The sequence below is a fragment of the Heterodontus francisci genome, chromosome 2 (assembly GCF_036365525.1).
Source record: "Heterodontus francisci isolate sHetFra1 chromosome 2, sHetFra1.hap1, whole genome shotgun sequence".
NCBI classification, from domain to species: Eukaryota; Metazoa; Chordata; class Chondrichthyes; order Heterodontiformes; family Heterodontidae; genus Heterodontus; species Heterodontus francisci.
In genome coordinates, this window is record NC_090372.1 from 118,670,083 (window position 1) to 118,693,040 (window position 22,958).

At 41.5% G+C, this 22,958-nt stretch overlaps 1 protein-coding gene across 1 annotated transcript in view; it reads right to left on the reverse strand.

Moving 5' to 3' along the window:
- The window catches only part of zgc:85777, a 100,668-nt gene that overhangs the window by 29,223 nt on the left and 48,487 nt on the right, over positions 1–22,958 (reverse strand). Inside the window, exon 3 of the mRNA XM_068009966.1 lies at positions 4,121–4,250. Within this exon, the coding sequence (XP_067866067.1) occupies positions 4,121–4,250 (130 nt within the window). The remainder of the gene's footprint in view (positions 1–4,120; positions 4,251–22,958) is intronic.

A 22,958-nucleotide genomic window follows, 5' to 3' on the forward strand; every position in this document is an offset into this window, starting at 1 on the left:
GTCAGCCTGACGAGAGAAACATCCAGCTCATCTCTTTCTTTGCTTCTCTGAAAAGCCCTAAGAGTTCAGTGTGTGTGAGAGCTACAATCCCTGATGCCGCATTTCTCCTGAGGAGCTGGAAAAACCTGCTAGATTAATCCTTGATGCTACCTGAAAAGAACTGCTCCAGAAATGCTCCCAGTCACCCGTCTACGTGTTCTCAGACACCAGACTGTATGCCATTTTGGGACACAATATCTCTCATCTATTTTCTTCAAGAATTAACAAGCATTCTTTTTTTGCCTTTTTTCTGTAAAAGAGCTTTGCAGAGAAAATTTCTTTATTTTTCTTTAACCTGTGTGTGTGGGTGTGTGGGAGAGGGGGGGGGGAGGTATTTAAAAAGGAACTTTCATCTTTCAATCTATGTGTTTAAGCTTGGCTTCATTACTGGATAAGTCTTGTTTTATAATAAACTCATAATTTTGTTGTTTATTAAAGAAACCTGGTTGGTACATTTTATTCTGAGATAAAGAGTAGAGTATATGATTGATCGTATCGATCACTGGGTAAACATTTAAATATATGTTGTGACCTGTGGAGAAGAGGAACTAGAAAAGACAGTGCACTTCTCCTGCCTCGGTCGTTACAAATTGCATGCCAACTAATGATGCCCTCAGGAAGAAGACATAATTCCTTGTCTTTAATTAGCTATGAGGAGAGGTTGGATAAACTCGGATTGTTTTCACTGGAACGACAGAGGTGGAGGGGCGACATGATAGAGGTTTACAAAGTTATGAGCGGCATGGACAGAGTGGATAGTCAGAAGCTTTTTCCCAGGGTGGAAGAGTCAGTTACTAGGGGACATAGGTTTAAGGTGAAAGGGGCAAAGTTTAGAAGGGATGTGCGAGGCAAGTTCTTTACACAGAGGGTGGTGAGTGCCTGGAACTTGCTGCCGGAGGATGTGGTGGAAGCAGGTACGATAGCGACATTTAAGAGGCATCTTGACAAATACATGAATAGGATGGGAATAGGGGGATATGGCTCCCGGAAGTGCAGAAGGTTTTAGTTTAGGCAGGCATCAAGATCGGCGCAGGCTTGGAGGGCCGAATGGCCTGTTCCTGTGCTGTACTGTTCTTTGTAATAGGAACTGCTGTTGGAGGTTTCCCGGAAGATATATAGCTTCATCATGTGTGTCTCGCACGTGGGTTGCCTACTTCGCCAACCCCTACATCCTGTCACGATAATAGCTCTTTGAAGTTCACCTCCTACATCCAAGTGTCGGTATTGCTCCTCCCAATTTACTCCAAACTTAGAAAGCTGGGACTCTCTTCAACTGGAGCTATCAAATTTGTATCTATTAGGTGGATGTAAAAGATCTCTTAGCACTATTCAAAGAAGAACAGAGAACTTCTCTTCAGAGTCCTGGCCAATATTTATATCTCAATTAACCATTAAAAACACATTATCTATCACCATCATATTGTTGTTTCTGGAACCTTTCTGTATGAAAATTGTGGTCGATGTGTTTTCCTACATTAGAACTGTGGCTATACTTCAAAAGTATTTCATTAGCTTTAAAGTGCTTCGGGGTGTCCTGAGGTTGTGAAAAAAAAAAGTGCAAGCCTTGCTTTTTCATTTACAAGACAGAATAAGCTGAAGTAATTAAGCGGCTGCAAGACAAAAATTTTAATATTTTTCATGTCATTATACGGCAACAATTTGGCTCACTGCACTGTATAGTAACACACTTGGTCAAATTGTAGTGCATGAAGTTTTTTTTTAATGTATATATTGACACACTGGGAGGAAATATGAATGTGAACTTTGATTAAGAATTTAATTTTTTTGCTACTGTTTACTTTAGACCCAAATCATAAATACAAAGTCAAATGGTGAAGGATAGGGAAAAATGTACAACACAAGTAAAGAATAAATTTACACTAAACAGCACAAGCCATGAATACATTATCAGGTACATTCAAGGAGGAAAAGCTAATGATTAGAAGTGAAGGTAAAAGCTTAAGAGACATGTTGCCAGCAGAAAAGCCAAAGAATGGACAAAATATCCTTCAAAATTGAAGGAAGCGAAAGGCGGCAAAAAAAAAAGCCACACGTGTTTTGCTAAATACTTCATGAAGTGCATCAGTACTCTGAATCTGACTCATCACTGATAGTATTATTATGTATCTTAATGTTGGCATTGCTCTTTAAATTTCATGCTGGAATAATAAGTTTTGATGGCTAAAGAATGTACATTCTCTTGAAGTGTTATGAAAATTAACTCCACCCTATTAATCAAATAATATCTTAATTTTATTTGAAAAACTTAAAGAAAAGGAACAGCTATCATTTGATTTCATTCATTTTACCATTAAGTTTTTTTTGCCAGGTTTATGGCCTGAGTTACCATGACAATTGAGTACTCAAGCCTGCTCATCCTTATAACCAAAGGAATGGAATTCAGAGTTGTCAGTGTGTGTAGGAAAGTTTAGGTTTTGAATCCAGAAATTTAAATAGCTAGCTTTTATTAACAACTGCAAAATTGAAAAATATTCACTCATCGTTAGCTACGGGTGAGGTACCGGAAGACTGGAGGATAGCTAATGTTGTGCCTTTATTTAAGAAGGGCAGCAGGGATAAGCCAAGGAACTACAGGTCGGTGAGCCTTACATCAGTGGTGGGAAAGTTATTGGAAGGGATTCTGAGAGACAGGATTTATATGCATTTGGAAAGGCAAGGTCTGATTAGGGATAGTCAGCATGGCTTTGTGCGTGGGAAATCATGTCTCATGAATTTGATTGAGTTTTTTGAGGAGGTGACCAAGAGGATTGACGAGGGCAGGGTGGTGGACGTTGTCTACATGGACCTTAGCAAGGCCTTTGACAAGGTCCCTCATGGTAAGCTGGTCCAGAAGGTTCAAACACATGGGATCCAGGGTGAGCTAGCCAACTGTATACAAAATTAGCTTGGTAATAGGAGGCAGAGGGTGGTAGTGGAGGGTTGTTTTTCAGATTGGAGACCAGTGGCCACAATGATTGCTGCTGGGCCCTCTGTTGTTTGTCATATATATTAATGACTTGGATGTGAATGTAGGGGGCATGATTAGTAAGTCTGCAGATGACACCAAAATTGGTGGTATAGTGGACAGTGAAGAAGGCTGATATAGATCAACTGGGAAAGTGGGCAAGGGATTGGAAAATGGAATTTAATGCAGACAATTCCAAAAATCTCTCAACCTCCTCCTTAAATACAAGACATAATTAAATATTAACCCCGTGGAGATCTGATGAAGGGTTTCACATAAATATCAGTCACTTTCTTGTTTGTGTTAGTAAAAAGAAACAGATCATGCCAATAGCTTTCACCTTACTGCAATTTTCATTACTTCTTTTACTTCTTAAAAAAAAGCTCTTTTCCTGTTTCTTAGGTTTTCTGCAACACTTTGAGCCATATGAGGATATAACACGATCCCAAGCATCTTCCTAAATTACTCTAGAACTAATTGCCAGAAGTGGACTAAGGAGTGGGATGCCCTGTCTGGCAACTTTCCTTCGCTACCTATGGGGACATGTCTGGCTTCTACTCAATGTCTCTCCCTAATAGTGAAATTGTAAGGACCCATCATTCTGTTAGAATAAAGCCACAGCATTTTCAACTAATTCAACAGAAAACTGTTAATGTCACTTGAGAAAACTCCATTTGAGGAGATCATATGAACATACAATAAGGGGAAAAAAATCATCAGGCTCTACTTGCTAATGGGAATTCTGCTGGGAGACTACGATGAATACATAATGACCCTAACACAGCAAACTGTGCCTGTGTCAGGGTGATAGATAGAAGGTCTGTACCTCAGGGCCCAGGATCAGGAAAATCCAGCCCAATGGCTCCAAACTGTTTATTGTATGCTTAATCATTTTCACTTGATTACTTGTGAAAATACATACAATTTCAATTGAATGGAATATTTCTAATTACGTTTATGCAGCAACAGAAGGCCAAATCTCACGTCAATGCTGTTACTTTGTAAAGTCATGACAACAAATTATTAGTTGTCTTAAATCGTTAACAGCACTATGCATTTTCCTATATCAAATCACTGTCCAAATAAACCTGCCATTGTGAAAAATGCAGTCAATACCTGGCTAGAGCTGGTGTTGCCATATCACTCTGGACGCCGATTGCCATGGGAACTCCGCCACACCGTATGTTTCCCAGTTCTTCTGCCACTGCGATATTGTAGCTGAAATCTAAACCAAGTCCACCATATTCTGGGAAAAGAAAGGAAAAGTCTTTCACCTGTATCAATGAGCTCCAGCTCAACGTATTAGGCTGAATCTTCACTCCCAAAAATGGGTGAGTTGGGGTTGTCAGAGGTGAAAATGCAAAAATCCTGGAACAGGAACCGAACCCACTTTGACCCCATCCACTTCCGGTTTTAATAGACAAGGGACAAACAACGAACACGCTCGCAGGTTGCCTTCATTTTAACTTCTATTTTTAAACCACAAGGGGATGGGTTTCCTGGCCTCAGGCAACTCAGCAGTTTAAAGGAGGTGAAAGAGGCTGAATCCATGAAGTAAATGCCATTCCAGAAGGAGGAGCAGAGTGCTTCCGCCAGGCCCAACAGACTACTTCACAGACAACACCCACTCCCTCGCCACCCCCTGCAATCTGTCTGCACCCTCCATAACCATCATCAGACCCCAGGACCACCACAGAACTTCCGCCTATGATTGAGACCCCTGGACAACAATGGAACCCTCCATTTGCAATCAGGACCCCAGTGGGACCCTCCCCCCAACATTCAAGAACACCCCCCCAAACCACCATAGGACTCTTCCCCCCACCAACCCCACCTCCCCTGAACCCCAGAACACCATGGCACCCTCCTATCTGGAAGGCTGTGATCCAGACCTCACCCCACAATCTCTCTCACTCCCCCAATACACCCACCTGCTCTCAAAGGCTTTGGCATTGTGAAGCAGGCTTGCCACCCTAAAGGCCTCCAGCCTATCAATAGGGCTGCCTGTGGGCAGGAACCCCACCAGGAAAAAAAATGCGGCAATGTTAAATTCTGCAGGACATTTGCACAACAGCCCCCAAAACAGATTTCAGCTACAGGCTAAAATCCAGGCGGTCATTTCTGTACGTTAGTGTGGTTAGCAAACAGCAGAAACAAGGAGATAATTCAGCTTTAGATGCAATATTCATTTTTTAAATTGCAAGATCACAAGGTTTTATAGATGGAGAATGATGATGATCAGGCTAATCAAGCAAGAGTTTTCTGAATCCATGTTGGTTACTGTTTACTATATTATACTGGTAATCCTCACATTTACTCTTGATAATTTGTTTCATTATTTTAGCCAGTCTGTAATTGCTGCCATCTGTTGCAGTGACATTTTGAAGAGGAAGCAGTAGATGGACAAGCAAGAGACCTGGAAGCTGGCCGGGGGTTCTGATAAAAGGATACAGACCTGAAATGTTAACTTTGTTTCTATCTCCACAAGTGATGCTAGAGCTGGTATTTCCTGCATTTTCTGTTTTTATTTTATACTTAGATGCAGTGTAGGGTTTGTACCACACTTATCCTTCCTTCCACCTCCACCCTATTCATACATTCACTAAAACCAAAGCATGTGTCGAACAGCAGGTCCATGATAGCATTATAGGCAAAGGCTGTATGCGACAAAGTTGCAACGAGGACATGTTGGTATCATTGTTTCTGTATATACTGCAGCAAAAGCTGCGGTAGATCCCAACTGTGCACCTCACAGCACATTTTGTCATTCATCGTGACCCTGGCAAGCAGAGCACCAATACTACTTAGATTCATTGGATAGATGTAAGTTTGAGTACACAGAGTGAAACAGAGTACAAGTGAGCAGCAGCAGGTGGTGGTGCCACAAAAGCGGAAGGAAACTGTCTGGAGAGTTCGAGCGCATTAATCCACAGCTGATGAAGGCAGGAATTCTGATCTCTGGGGCTTTGCTTTTAAAAGAATGCTGTCTGAGCATGAAAGATGTTTGGAGTCATTGAGGGGTGAACTTACCAGTTTTCCTCTCGTGGTAATGAGATGGAAGGATTCTACAACCCACATACATTGTTTCTAATGAGCAAGATTAAACCATCTGTAGTCTACCTTGAAGTGTGTGGCAATTCCCAGGGATATCTGTAGCAAAGGCCTTACTCACCATCTTTGCACCACTCATAAATGCTCAAACTGCTGCCACAAAGGCCATGAGCTGCACGGTCAGATCCTCCATGGAGTGGTTTGTTGATTGAATGGACAGGGCCATTACTGGTGCTGCGGTTTGCCACCTGCAGATTAGCTGGTACAGTCACACAGAGCCCGAGCACAGGGGCAAGCATGAACTGGCAGTATATGATGCTGTTATCTGTCCTGATGACAACATAATGTTTTACCACTCCCCTTGGATGACTAACATGGGTGAGCAAGTAGGCAGGAGAAGGCTACAGCCACAGCTGCAAAGTATTGTAACCTGTAGCTGGACATCTCAGGTCCAGGAGAGCACTGGAATAGTTGAGTCTGCAGGTGGCAAGGGCAGAGATGAAGAGGACTTGCATCCTGATCATTAAGGATGTCACCCAGTGCAGCTATCAGCCAGACCACCGAAGGGAACTTCATCCTAATTCAGGAATTTATTCAACACCACTAGCAGAAGGGTGACTAACTAAAGATATTGCCCCAGGTCAAAACAGATTTCTGTGAGTGCTGATTAAATATCATTGTGATGCTAACCAAGTAAATAAGCTTTGATTAATAAATTTGTTGAAATTAAATAAATAATTGTCGCTTAATAAGTCATGGCCCAGCGAGCATCACAGCTGGAAGCTGGACTCTCATGAAATGATATAAATTAAACCATTTCATACCCTTGGTGCACATGTACAATAGCCATACATTTCCTTTACATCAAGAGACATTAAATTACTTTGAAGTAATTAAGTTACGTCAGACACCGAAAACTCAATACTGCAGAAAGCTGACAGAAGTATAGAAAGTGCAGGGTTGAAATCGAAAAGGAAATTAGGAAAGCAAAGAGAGAGCATGAAAGAATATTGGCAAGTAAAACCAAGGAAAACCCAAAGAGGTTTTATCAATACATTAAGAGTAACAAGATAACTAAGTAAAGCGTAGGGCCCATAAAAGACTAAAAAGGTAAACCATGTGTAGAGGCGGAAGATGTGGGTATGGTTCTAAATAAATACTTTTTGTCTGTCTTCACAAAAGAGGGGGATGATGCAGGCATTGTAGTTAAGGAGGAGGAGTGTGAAATATTGGATGTGATAAACAGAGAGAGAGAGGAAATATGAAGATTAGCATCCTTGAAAGTGGATAAATCACCAGGGCTAGATGAAATGCACCCCAGGCTATTAAAAGATACCAGGGAGGAAATAGCAGAAGGTTTGACCATCATTTTCCAATCCTCACTGTATGCAGGTGTGGTGCCTGAGGATTGAAGGACTGCTAACATTGTACCTTTGTTTAAAAATACAGGCCAGTCAGTCTAACCTTGGTAGTGGGCAAATTATTGGAATCAATTCTGAGACACAGGATTAACTGTCATTTAGACATTTAGGTGGGGATGTGGTAGGAATATGGGATTAGTGCAGCATTAGTATAAATGGGTGGTTGATGGTCGGCACAGACTCGGTGGGCCGAAGGGCCTGTTTCAGTGCTGTATCTCTAAACTAAATTAGAAAAGCATGGAGGAATCAAGGACAGTCAGCATGGATTTGTTAAGGGAAGATCATGTCTGCCCAACTTAACTGAATTTTTTGAGGAGGTAACAAGGAGGATTGATGTGGGTGGTGCAGTTGATGTGGTAAACATGGGTTTTAGCAAGGCTTTTGACAAGGTCCCACATGGCAGACTGGCTTAAAAAAAAAAGCCCATGGGATTCAGTGAAATGCAGCAAGCTGGATACAAAATTGGCTCAGTGGCAGGATACAAAGGGGAGTGGTTGACGGGTGTTTTTGCGACTGTAAGGCTGTTTCCAGTGGAGTTTTGCAGGGCTCAGTACTAGGTCCTTTGCATTTTGTGGTATACATTAATAATTTGGACTTAAATGTAGGAGGCATAATCAAGAAGTTCGTAGATGACACAAAAATTGGCCGTGTGGTTGATAGTGAAGAAGGAAACCGTAGACTGCAGGAAGATATCAATGGACTCGTCAAGTGGGCAGAAAAGTGGCAAATGGAATTCAACCTGGAGAAGTGTGAGATGATGCATTTGGGGAGGTCAAACAAGACAAAGGAATACACAATAAATGGGAGGATACTCAGAGGCGTAGAGGAAGTGAGGGACCTTGGAGTGAATGTCCAGATTCCTGAAGATAGCGGGACAGGTTGATAAGGTAGTTAAGAAAGCATATGGAATAGTTTCCTTTATTAGCCAAGGTATAGAATATAAGAACAGAGAAGTTATGCTGGAGCTATATAAAACACTATTTGAGCCACAACTTGGGTACTATGTTCAGTTCTGGTCACCTCATTACAGAATGGATGTAATTGCACTAGAGCGGGTACAGAGGCGATTTACAAGGATGCTGCCAGGACTGGAAAATTGCAGCTATGAGGAAAGATTGGATAGGTTGGGGTTGTTCTCCTTGGAACAGAGCAGGCTGACAGATCTGATTGAGGTGTACAAGGTTGTGAGGGACCTGGATAGAGTGAATGGGAAGGACCTAGTTTCCTTAGCAGAGAGGTCAGTGATTAGGGGGCATAGATTTAAAAGTAATTAGTAGAAGGATTGGAGGGGAGATGAGGAAATATTTTTTCACCCAGAGGGTTGTTGAAGTCTGGAACTCACTGCCTGAAAGGGTAGTTGAGGCAGAAACCCCCAGGTGGCTGGATATGCACTTGAAGTCCCATAATCTCCAGAGATACAGACCAAGTGCTCGAAAATGGGATTAGGCTGGGTGGTTCGTTTTTCAGTAGGTGCCGACATGATGGGCAGAGTGGCCTCCTTCTATGCCATGAATTTTTCTACATTTTCTAAACATTCCAAATATCTGAAAATGAGGAATGTGCAGGGATGTGGGGAGAGGGCGGGCGAATGGCAGTACATGAACTGCTCCTTAGGTGGGCCAGTATGGATATGATGGGACGAATGGCCTTCTTTTGAAATGGAACTATTCTATATTCCTTCAATTCAAGATTAGATTGGATAGGTGGGTGAAGGAAAAGTAGCTCAAGGGATATGGGAACAGGACAGATAAATGTGATTGGAACAGTTTGCTGTCTCAACACCCTCCACTGCATCTGTGTGGTCACACTGCTTAACTGACATCCAGTATTAGATGAGGAGAAACTTCCTCCAATTAAGCATTAGGGAGACCAAAGCTACTGCTTCAGCCCCTGCTACAAACTCCATTCCCTTGCCACCAATTCCATCCCTTATCACTGACCTAGACTTAACCAGATTGTTCCCAACCTCGCCATCCTAATTGATTTGGAACTGAGCTTCTGACTCCATACCCCTCCATCACTAAGACTGCTTACTTCCACCTATCTACCATCTTCTGCCCCCGCCCATCTGCTGCTGAAACCCTTATCTATGCGTTTGTTACCTCCAGACTTGACAATTCCAATGCTCTGCCGGCCCTCTAGTCTAACAGTCTCTATAAACTTGAGCTCTTCTAAAACTCATCTGTAGTCTGGTGACATAGTTTGTGTCCCAACTAACTCCACTGCTCGTATCCTAACTTGCACCAAGTCCCATTCATTCATTGCTCACCTCCGCCAAAAAAATCTCATCCTAGTGTTCCATTCTCTTCATGGCCTTGCCCTTCCCTATCTCTGTAACCTCCTTCAGCCTTACAACCCTCTGAAAACTCCAATTTTGGTCTCTGATGCATCCCAGTTACTTTGCCCCATCACTGGGGACTGTGCCTTTAGCTGCCTAAGACCTAAGCTCTGGAATTTCTTCCCTAAAATTCTTCGGCTCTCTCCTCCTTTGAGAGGCTCCTTAAAACCTACCGTTTGATCAAGTTTTTGGGTCACCTGTTGCAAAAACATAAGAAATAGGAACAGCAGTAGACCCTACATCTCCTTGAGCCTGCTCCGCCATTCAATATGATCAAGGCTGATCTTTGGCTTCAACTCTACTTTCCTGTCAGCTCCCTATATCCCATGAGAGACCAAAAATCTGTCTACCTCAGCCTTAAATATATTCAATACTTCCACAACCCTCTGGGGTAGAGAATTCCAAAGATTCACAATCCTTTGAGTGAAGAAATTTCTCATCTCAGTTCTAAATGATCAGCACCTTAGACTGAGACTGTCCCCAGCCAGGGGAACAACTGTTCATGCCTACCCCGTCAAGCCCGTTCAGAATCTTGTATGTTTCAATGACAGCACCTCTCATTCTTCTAAACTCCAGAGAATATAGACCTAATTTACTCAGCCTCTCATCATAGGACAACCCTATCATCCCAGGAAACAATCTACTGAACAAATCCAGTGTCTCCTCTTTGGCTCGGTGTTAATTTTTTTGTCTGATTACACTCCTGTGAAGTTTAATGATTACATTCCTGTGAAGTTTATGCATTTTATAAATGCAAGTTACTGTTGTTACATGGACTATTTGGGCCAAACAGCCTGTTTCTCTGTAGTAACTTCTGGGCTGCATTTGCTGACAACACAACCACTAGTTGGCGCTGTACTAGCACATGCACAAATGCAGCCTCATCCACTTAAACGTCACTGTCTGCGACGTTGAGGCTGCTGCCAGCATTAAAGATGGCGCTGCTCAATTTATCACAGAAAAACAACTTCAACCCATGGCAGCACACAACGGACATGTTTGATACATGGAGAACATTACACTGTTTGAAGTCTCATCAGAAGGACAGCAGCTCTGATGCTGCTGCATATCCCATTCTCCGGCCGCTCACTCCACCCCCCTCACCTCCCCATCCTGCTCTCCAGCTGCTCACTCTCTGCTTCCAGAGAGTGGAAGGAGTTACTCTATAACTTCTATGCATTTCTATGAGCTGCTCTGGCTGCAATTGGATAGGTTAAGAACAAGTCGTAAGATACTTCATCGTGCAACCACTAATGTAAAGTAGGAAATGCAGCAACCTATTTACGCAAAGCAAGGAACCACAAACAGCCGTATTAGAATGACCAGATAATCTGTTTTAGTGTTGTTGGACGAAGGATAAATGTTGGACAGGACACCAAACTCCTCGGATCTTCTTCAAATAGTGCCACGGGATTTTTTACATCCACCTGAGGGGCCAGATGAGCATAAAAGGCTGGTTTAACATCTCATCTGAAATACGGTACCCTGGATAGTGCAGCACACCTTTTGCACTGCACAGGAGCATCAGCCTAGATTATAGGCTCAAGGCACTGGTGTGGGGCTTGAATTTTCAACCTTCTTGTGAAGAGAGATTGCTATCCACTGAGCCAAGGCTGACTTTTCATTCTTACTCTTAGCAAACCTTCCGCTCAATTATTGATTAAACTGGCCTTTTTTCCATACCTTTATAAATTGCATGTGTGCCAATGTAAATGTGAAGCGTGACAGACACATTTGAAAACTTATACTCTCTGGTGGGAGGGGGAAAACTGGGTCTGCAACTGTAATGAACACAGGGCCAGTCTTGCCATTTCAATTACTGTAAGCGGGAGCAAGCATCCTAGCCTCTGCCATTCTCCTGTTGTTACCACTTTGAGCTGGTAATGGACTTGTATTGGGAACTCCTCTCAGATGGTAAAATGGGCCCCATAGGGGATTCAGACTGGGAACAAGATGGAAAGTGAGTTTTAAGGAAAATATATATAGATAAACTATATAGAAATATAGTTTGAATCTGTCAGGGTACAACAAACAACTAAGGATAAATTGGAAATTCTATCCATTAAAGTGATATAGCCAAAATACAAAAAGTTCTGATGAAAGGTCACTGACCCGAAACGTTAACTTTGCTTCTCTCTCCACAGATGCTGTCAGACCTGCTGAGTATTTCCAGCACTTTTTTGGTTTTATATTAGCAAAATACTTAACTAATTAATTTGTATGTATTGTTACATTGAAGTATATTTTAATACACACGGGTCCCTTTTGCTGACTTTTTTTTTTAAAAAGAGATGAGAAAAATAGTTGTATATTTATTATAATTAATTTTTAGCAAATATTACAGTGATGTGCCTGGAAATGATTCTACTTTTAGCTCAATAACTGAAACAGCAAAAATAGTAGAACTGAAAGAAAACTTCAAGGGTATCCAGCAAGAGTAAACAATTGAAAAATTGTAAACTAGTTTATAACAATTTCACTACACTTAGTGCACAGAGGAAATCCTCCCCATTACGTGCAAGCCAACAATATTAATGAAAACAAGAACATGGCTAAAAACAAACTTGTTAGAATTGTTTGAAAATTTTGCATTAAGAATAATGATGAGGTTAATAACGCTGCCCGGAACAACATTCACTGATATTATGGAGTAAATCATACAGCAACTACCGGACTCCGCACATGCACGGTTAAATACAGAAGTCTGGAAGTTATCTTGTCCCTCCACAGGCATATAACAGTACGTTGCCAATAGAATTGGCGTTGAAATCAATAAGGATATGAAGTTGTGGTACTTACCCACAACATACAGCAGAAAAAATACCACTGCTGGTGCATTCAGGTGTAAGTGAATTTTTAACGCTGCAAGGTTTCATAATTATTGCCAAATAACCTCTCCGGTCCTTAAATTTTAATTTTACAGAAGTCTCATTCTTTCAGAATTTAAACAGTATTGCAGATTTAATGGATGCACTGTTCTTCTGAGAATGGGTAGTGGCTCCTGCGACCTCAGCCCTTCTCCTGGGCATGTGCTGATCTCACCACAGTGCGTCTTCGCTGCTGTGGATGTCGATGGTCTTCCTCGTCTGATGTGCTGTCAAAAACACATCCAAGGTGCCTCCCATCTGATCTTGTCAATTTGAAATACTCAAAAACTTGTACAACGCTGCATTCACACAAGCACTCTCCACCAAACATTTGCCAGAGGAAGCTGAGAGATCAGCTGCAATAAGTACATTTTTATTCAGATGGGACAATGAACTGCTGCTTAAACTTGCCACCATTTACCTGGTAAGTTTCCTGAGCTCCGGGCAACCCATGCTGCTTATGTTAAATTTGGATCCAAGTTAAAAACAATTTTAAAAGAGCTTATTTACGTGTGCTAATATGTTAACTGAGCCAATAAGTACCGCCCCAGGTATCCAATTATTAAATCCCCAGCTTCAGCATGTAGGTTTCTCACCAGCATCCAAATGTGCCTCCCTTAAAACCAGAAGTAGGCACGTCGGAGCTGGACAGGACTCCTGCTGTAAAAATCCAAATTCCACCCACCCCCACACGCCCCCGCAACTTGCTCTCAAACCACGCTTTCTTGGAGGTTAAAACTCCCTCCGTACTGTCTGCAGCTTTGCATAGTCATTGAATTGTGCACCACTTCTTGTTATTTTTGAAATAATGTTTTGAGGAAAAATATTTGAAGAAACAGATATAACCTTGGCCTATATTTTGCTCATTTTCCGATTGAGCTGTACTGAAACAAATCTTACATTTTATTTGTAAGGAAACTAATTCTGCCAAACACATATTGGGAATGATAACGGGCAAGAGGTCAACAACAGTTTCCATCTCCATTTGTCACAATACCTGGAACTTGGCAGAACAAAATTCTAAACAAAAACTTCCTAGTGTCTGTACTGGGTTTTGCAGGAATCAAAACAGCACACAACAAACAAACTAAAATCTTAATCTCCAACTGTTCAAATGAGTTTCAAATTAATCACATTAGTACTTCATTTTTAGTAACAGTTTTCACCCCAACATTTTGGACCTAAGGAAAAGAACTGAATAGCAATGAAAATACGCTCTTCCCAAAATCTAGCATTGAGAAGGTGGCATGGTGTCAGTGAAAAATTAAAATTAATTTCAAGTAAGTGAGAAACAGACTTCACAAAGAAAGACAGTCAAAAAAAATGAAAATGAATAACAATGATGATTAACAAGATGAAAGAGATAAAGGAAAATCACAGGAAATAGAACTTCAAGATTTGCAATCCTGAAAGGGAAGTAGCAGTGAACGAAATAAGCCTGAAAAAAATGGTGCTGATCTGAAAGACAACTTAAACAATAGCTTAGATTACAATGTTAGCTAAATGGAAATTTTATATTAAGTATATTATGCTTATAATTTTATATATTATTTGAGGATCGTCAAAATAGTAAAGATAATCAATTAATTCCACATTTACTTGGTGTTACAAGCTTGGGACTAGCCTCAAATATTCTCTTGCTTACAGTGGTAGTCATTCCCATTAGTGGCCTGAGGACTTACCTTTAGGGATTATGTAGTATTACAAAGTACTTACAGCACAGAACCAGGCCATTCAGCCCAACATGTGCTAGTGTTATCAAATATCTTGATTTATGATAGCATAACCTAAGGTGCAACAAATTGCTTGCCATTGTGATCTAAATTGGACATGTACGTCTTTTGCAAGTGGCCCAAAGTGTGGCTCTCAAATATTTTCACAGGATGACTAAGAAAATACTCAGTAAAGTGAGGCCAGATATGAGTTGAATAAGCTGCTTTACTTCACAGCAAATAAGCTACAGAGCAACAGTTAAGACCAGACTCACTTATTTCTTGGTGTAATAACGCAAAATAATGAATGCAATAAACTTCCCTACATCAGTAGGTTATATTGCTTGGCATAAACAAAATAACTTCAAACTACAATGACTACACTTCCTCACACCCTGTTTCCTGTAAGGACTCCCTCCCATTCTCCCAGTTTCTCAGTCTCTGACGCATCCGTTCTGATGATGCAACCTTCCACAACAGCACTTCTGACATGTCTTCATATTTTCTCAACCGAGGCTCCACCCCCACCCCGTGGTTGACAGGGCCCTCAGCAGTGTCCGACCTGTTTCCTGCACTTCTGCCCTCAGAACCCTCCCTCCCAGAACCGCAACAGGGCTCCACTTGTCCTCACTTTCCATGCCACCAGCGTACACATCCAAAGGATCATCAACTGCCATTTCTGCCACCTCCATCGTGATGCCACCACCAAACACATCTGCCCTTCCCCTCCCCTATCAGCATTCTGAAGGGATTGTTTCCTCTGCAACACCCTGGTCCACTCGTCCATCACCCCAACACCTCGGCACCTTCCCAAGCAATTGGAGGAGGTGTAATACCAGCCCTTTCACCTCCTCTCATCTCACCTTCCAAGGCCCCACACACTCCTTCCAGTTGAAGCAGCGATTTACTTGTACTTCCTTCAATTTAGTATACTGTATTTGCTGCTCACAATGCGGTCATCTCTACACTGGGGAGACCAAACGCAGATTTGGTGACCGCTTTGCGGAAAACCTCCACTTAGTCCAAAAGCATGACCCTGAGCTTCTGGTTGCTTGCCATTTCAACTCACCCCCTGCTGTCATGCCAACATTCCTGTCCTTGGCCTGCTGCAGTGTGCCAGTGAACATCAACACAAGCTTGAGGAGCAGCACCTGATCTTTCGATTAAGCACTCTACAGCTTCACAGACTCAACCTTGAGTTCAACAATTTCAGTGTGTGACTGGCCTTTTTCATATTTTTCTATTTTTTATTATTTAACCTGTTTTTTCATGTGGACAGAGTTGCTCATTACTCTGCCATTAACACTCTCTCTGGACTAATGCTTTGTCTTTCACCACAAGCATTAACACGCTCTTTGCCTTTGTCCCAAGACAGCTTTTTTATTTAATTTCTCCTGCCCTATTACACACCTTCCCTTTTGTTCTCTTCCCCACCAAACCCCTGCTCCCCTTCACTTGCTTAAAACCTAGTTCTTTTCTAACCTTTGCCAGTTCTGATAAAAGGTCACAGACCTGAAATGTTAACTCTGCTTCTCTCTGCCTGATCTGCTGAGTATTTCCAGCACTTTCTGTTTTTATTTCAGATTTCCGCCATCTGCAGTATTTTGCTTTTATTAACCTCAAACTACACTTCTGCATTCTAAACTAGTGAACCTGGCAAACCTTTGTATTAAAAACAAAAAGTGCTGGAAATACTCAGCAGGTCAGGTAGCATCTGTAGAGAGAGAAGCAGAGTTAACGTTTCAGGTCTGTGATCTTTCATCAGAACCCAAACCTTTGTATTCACAGCTTTCTGTTTAAAAATCTGACTGTGAGTGTACATTTATGACTCTGCTCTTAAATCCCTGTGTTCATAACCGAATGGGAAAGTAAATGCCAGAAAGCCCCAGCCAAGCATCCAGGGATAAGTATCTCCCATACATTGGATGTGAGATCAATTACTGAGACAGGACTAATGAATTTTTATAAAAGTCTTTAAGGAAAATTAGCACCTTAATTACCTTTTATTTGTCTTTTTAAAAAAAAGACTTTGCTTTAAAACTCCAAACATTTAAATGTAACCCTTTTCCAAATCACTTGTTAAAAATGGTCAACAATCCAAAACTGTGGTACTGAGTTACTGTCTGACTGATCACAAAAGTTATATAAATGAATTTCAAAGTTGGCGTTTTACCTTTCAAAGCTCCAGGAATGCACAAACTGCAAAAAATACATGCTGCTATCTCAGCAAAATCACGTATTATTGCAGTGAACTACAGTTTTAGATCCTGCATGTTCCTAAGTGTCTGTTGTGAAATTCAGGTTTCTAAGACAGCTGGTTCATTTGCTGATACACTGAAAAATTCTAATAATCTGAAGGAGTAACAGATGAATCAGACCTTACCACAGAAATATCTAACAAAAATAATTTGTCAGGATTTAGTTAGTTCTAGAATGCAACAGTATATAGACACTGTAATATCAGAATATTCCATTTTGAGCATCTGTATCAGAAAGGATAATACGCTCTATTAGTTTGGAGTTGTATCATAATAAATCAATATAAATAAATATGCATCAAAACTACAGAATGAGATATTTTTGATGTGAATCCTTTTTTTATTCTTCATGCTACAACTATTTCAATAGTAAATAATGCAGTTCAGTGTTAGGATTTCAGAAAGATTAATTGAAGAAACGATCCCTCTTCTCCCTCCCCTCCTCATATACTATTCTCTGACCAAAATGGACTACAACATGCCTGCAAGTGCATCGTTCTGCAGTTTTTGCCTTATATTTGTTTTCAGCATATGCACGACATTTTAGAATGCCAATATTGATGGAGCACCTCTTCCCATTTGTCTATCTGCTGTAAAGCTATCAGGTACTCAAAAACTTCACAGAACAATTTACCTTTCGACATTCCCTACTTCCCCTTAGACAAACAACTAACTTCTACCCTGGACTTTGCTCCAGTTCTGTAGTGTGGGGAATTGACAAGCAAGCTCAAAGCCTATCAAACTCATTCATCACCACACCACATTGAATGATATGTTCTTTGTAATTGAGAAGAGTCATTTCCTGACTAATCCAAGGTCTAAGACCAAGAGATTCCACAACAGCTTCTAGTTAAAACTGATTGTAATACTGAGATGATATGGTGCAAGTACTTCCCAGTATTTTTCATTGTAAGAACAGAGAAAAAGAACTTCAACATTAACAAGCCCCAAGCAAGGCCATCTATCAGCAAAGATTATTATTTTTCTTCCTAGAATAATGGATATGTGGAACACACGCTCAGCTAAAGCAGCCAATTCTATCTATATTAACCAGAGCTGTGTAAACTGTACAGGCCTTTGATGTAGTCATACCAGAGAGGTTAACTAACCAAAACATGTAAACATGGCTAAAAGTGGCATCTGAAAGCCAAACAAGTCTTCCATTCATTATCCATTTCTTTACAATAAAAAGTACATTGCAGAGAGAAACACTGAATTTCTAATTTGATATTATAAATCTGCCTATACATTTGTTTTTGGCAAGAGAATTATTTCCGTAAGCAAAACCTTTCTTTTATATATGTGCCTATCCCTAACACGCAAGCCCTTCAAATACATGTACAGCATCAGGGCAATGCATGCAGGGAGTTCTTGACGGTGGCACTAGGTGCCCAAAAAGAAAAGCATTCTATGCTACATTACTGACTTCCCTCACACTGATGAGCTCAAAATTCATCGCAAAGTAAAGGAAAATCAGCTGGAGTTCATGTTCTTAACTGGAGCTGGAATTGAGCATGAGTGAGCATTCAGTTGTAAAGTCTACCACTGTCAAATATATTGCAGAAATTCATTGTTTACATTCACACATAGAGAATGATTTAGACAATGTACCAGACAACACCTGGAAACACAGGAGAAGGAAAACGAAAAAAAAAAATCAGCAGAAAATAAAGAGGGAATAAACATGGAAGCAGGATAAAACACTATAAGAATAAGTATACAGAGACCATCACCACATTATTGAATCTAATTATTTCTGTACTGCTGAGGCATAAAAAATTATGGAAAATAACCAGAGCTGAATAATGGCAGTTGTAAGGTTAGATAAATATTATGGAGATTTTCTCTATTATCTTTGGGACTTCTGATAACTGTGTGGGTTGGGTAGAAAAAAATGATCGGCCAATCTGTGTATCATCTGGCAAAGTACCAAGCTTGATGAGCCAAAAGGCCTTTCATCAGTCCATGCTATCTTATGTTTTAAAAAATTCTCAGTGAATAATATAGTAACAGAAGGTTCTAGGTTTTATTCATTTTACATTTTTAAGATCATAGTAGCCTCATCTGTTTGGTACTTAAACTAAAATATTAAACATTTTTATAATTAGGTAACTTGAAACTTTTTCACATCATTTACTTCTTGGGTCATATTTTCCAGATTATTTAAGAAAGAATCTGGTAAACTAGTGAAAACATTGGCTGGTAATTCTACTAAAACTTAAGGAGACACTTTCATTAGTCACTCTACAACTTGAAGATATTAAGGGAGTAACCAAATGAAGCTTTAATATTTACTTTAATATTACCATTAATTGCTTAACACAACATTTCTCCAGGCCATTAATGAAAATGCATTCTTATTTGATTATTGATGCTGGGAGTGGCGGTATCCTGAAGTTCACACCACGGCACCAATGGGCAAGGGACTGTGCAGGAGGGAGCAGCAAAGAGTAGAAATGCAGTTATTATAGAAGATTCCATTGTCAGTGGACAGACAGATATTTCTGCAACTGTCTTCGTGAATCGCGCATGGTGTGTTGCCTCCCTGGTGCCAGGGTAAAAGACATCATGGAGAATGCAGGATATTCTGCAGGGATAAGGCAGTGAGCCAGAAGTTGTGGTTCACATTGGTACCAACGACATGGTAAGGGCAGGTATTGAGGTCCTACAGTCAGATTTTCAGGAGTTAGGGAGGAAGTTAAAGTTACCTCAAAGGTAGTAATCTCTGGATTACTCTCAATGCTACATGTTAGCAACAATAGAAATAGGAAGATGGGGAGGATCAATGCATGGCTTGAAGCATGGTGCAGGAGAGAGGGCTTCGGATTCTTTGGGCGTTGGGACCAGTTCTGAGGCAGAAGGCACCTATTTAAAAGGGACGGGTTGTACCTCAACAGGACTGAGACCAATGTCCTCGTGGGGAAGTTCACTGGTCTGGTTCGGAAGAGTTTAAACTAAATTGGCAGCAGGATGGACACCAGCATATAGAAGTAGACAAGTGGAATAAGGTGCATAATTGAGTGTGTTGGACAATATTAGAGAAGGAAGTAGTTCCATATTAGCTAGGAGCAGACTGAGTAGAGCTACGAGGAATGCAAAGACAGAATTACAATGTATGTACGTAATTGCACAAAGTGTGGTGAATAAGGTTGGTGAGCTACAAGCACTAATAGCAGTCTGGGAATATGATGTAGTGTCAAGTAAGGAAACGTGGCTTACAAATGGTGAGGACTGGGTGCTTAATGTACAAGGATATAAAGTGTCCAGAAAAGATAGAGAAGGAAAAAAGGGAGGTGGGTGGATGTACTGATTAGGGAAGACATTGTAGTGCTGGAAAGAGGGGATGTCCTTGAGGGAGCAAGGACAGAATCCATTTGGTCAGAGTTGAGAAGCTACTAGGGGTATTCTATAGGCCTCCAAATAAGTGAAAAGCAAGGAATGATATAAGATAGAACAGTGAGATTAGAAGAGGGCTAATTTCATTGCAATGAGGAGGGATCAAGGCCGTGGTGGGCCTCTCTCAAAGACATTTTCCAGCCCCCCTTCCCCACCATGACCCCCGATGTCAAGGGGGCAGTAAAATCCAGCATAATACGTTGAGAGGGGAGGTGAAATTGAAAATAAGACTGGCAAAGAGAGAATATGAGAGTGGAATGGCAGTCAACATAAAACATAACCCAAAAATCTTCTACTGGCGTGTAAATAGTAAAGCGGATAGTAAGATGTGGAGTGGGGCCTATTAGGGACAAAGAGGACAATATATGCTTAGAGGCACAGGGCAAGACTAGAATAATTAATGAGTACTTTGTATCCGTGTTTTCTAAGAGGAATCTGACAAAATAGCAATAGAAGCAGAGAGAGTAGAGGCAATGGATACAGTTCAAAATTGAGATGAGGTGGTACTGGAAAGGCTGGTTGTGCTTAGAGTAGGTAAGTCGCCTGGTCCAGATGGCTTGCATCCCAGGTTACTAAAGGTGCGGGGTGGAGATAGTAGACGGGCTTGTCATAATCTTCCAATCTCCCCAGGTATGGGGGAGGTGCCAGAGGTTTGGAGAGTGACAAATGTGACACTCTTATTCAAGGAAGGGTGTATGGACAGTCCTAGCAACTACAGGCCAGTTAGTTTAACATCAGTGCTGGGTAAGGTTTGAGAAACAATAATCAGGGGGAAAAAAATTGACACTTAGAGGTTTGAGTTAATTAAGGATAGACAGGCACAGATTTAAGGTGATTGGTCGAAGGATTAGAGGGGACATGAGGAAAAGCTTTTTCACCCAGAGAGTGGTGGGTGTCTGGAATTCACTGCCCCGAACAGTGGTGGAGGCAGAAACCCTCAACTCTTTTAAAAGATGCATGGACATGCACCTGAAGTGCTTTAACCTGCGAGGCTACAGACCAGATTCTGGAAAGTGGGATTAAATTGGATGGCTCGTTTTTTCAGTCGGCACAGACACAATGGGCTAATTGGCCTCCTTCTGTGCCATAACTTTTCTATGATTCTATGAGACTGCAGTAAAATGCAGATCTTGCTTGACGTTTTTGATGAAGTAACAGAAGGTTAATGAAGGAAATGCAGTGGATGTTGTCTAAGAAAGCGTTTGATAAAGTACCACACAAAAGGCTGGTTTTGGGGCTCATGGAACAGAAGAGTCAGTGTCCAATTGGATAAAAAAATTGGCTTAGGACAAAAGCAGCGAGCCATAGTAAATGGTTGTTTTTCAGACTGGTAGATGGTAGACAGTAGTGTTCCCCAAGGGCCTGTGCTCAGACCACTGCTTTCTTTTGCTATATATAAATGACTTGAATCTTGGAATACAGAGTAGAATTTCAAAATTCGCCGATGGAACTAAACTTGGAGGTGTGGCAAATAGTGAGAATGATACTAACTGCCTGCAACAGGACATAGATAGGCTAGCAGAATTGGCAGATAGAATTTCACAGACAAGAGTGAGGTGATGCATTTTGGTAGAAAGGATAGGGTGAAGCAATATAGACTTAATGGCACAGTTCTAAAGAATGTGCAAGAACAGAGGGACCTGGGGTGCATGTGCATTGATCCTTGAAGGTGGTAGCACATACTGACAGAGTGGTTAACAAATCATATGGGATCTTGAGCACAGGGTACAAAAGCAGGGAAGTTATGCTGAACCTTTATAAAGCCCTGGTTAGGTCCCAACTGGAGTACTGTGTCCAGTTCTGGTCACCACACTTGAGGAAGGATGTGAGGGTCCTTGAGCGGGTAGACAGGAAATTTACCAGAATGGTTCCAGTTACAACGATAGGTTGGAAAAGCTAGGTTTGTTCCCCTTAGATCAAAGGAGATTGAGGGGAGATTTAATAGAGGTGTACAAGATTATGACAGGTTTTAATAAGTTGGACAAGGAAAACCTCTTCCCATTAACTAATGGTACAAGGATTAGGGGGCACAGATTTAAGGTTATGGGCAAGATATGCAGGGGGAATAGGAGGAAGAATTGTTTTACGCAGCTAGTTATAATGACCTGGAACTCACTGCCCACGAGAGTGGTAGAATCGCAGATAATCAATGATTTCAAAAGGAAACTGGGTGGGCACTTGAAGGAAATAAACTTGCATGGCTACAAGGATCAAGCCGGGGAGTGGGACTGACTGGATTGCTTCGCGGACAGCTTCGCGGACAGCCAACATGGACTCAATGAGGTGAGTGGCCTCCTATGTGGTAAATGACTTATGACAGGGAACCAGGTAAGAGCAGTTCCACCCAGCTAGATGACAGTAGAGAGGCATTGGAGGAGGATGGTGTGGTCAACTGTGTCAAAGGCTACAGACAGGTCGAGAAGAACAAGGAGGGAAAGTTTACCTTTGTCACAGTCTCATACGATGTCATTTGTGACTTTTATAAGAGCTGTTTTGGTACTGTGGCGGGGCAGAAACCTGATTGCAGGAATTCAAACATGAAGTTCTGGGAAAGATGGGGACGGATTTGGGTGGCGACAGCACGTTCGAGGACTTTGGAGAGGAAAGGGAGGCTGGAGATGGGACGGTACTTTGCAAGGGTGGTGGGGTCAAGGGTTGGTTATTTGAGGAAAGGGGTGATGACGGCAGATTTAAAGCACAGAGGGACAATACCTGAAGAGAGAGAACCATTTACAATATCAGCTAACATGGGGACTAGGAGGGGAAGTTGGGTGATCAGCAGTTTAGTGGGAATAGGACCGAGGAACAGGAGGTAGTCTCATGGGCAAGATAAACTCAGAGAGGGCATGAGGTGAGATAGGAGAGAAACTAGAGAAAGATGTGAGTTCAGAGCTATGGGCAGGGGTGAGCA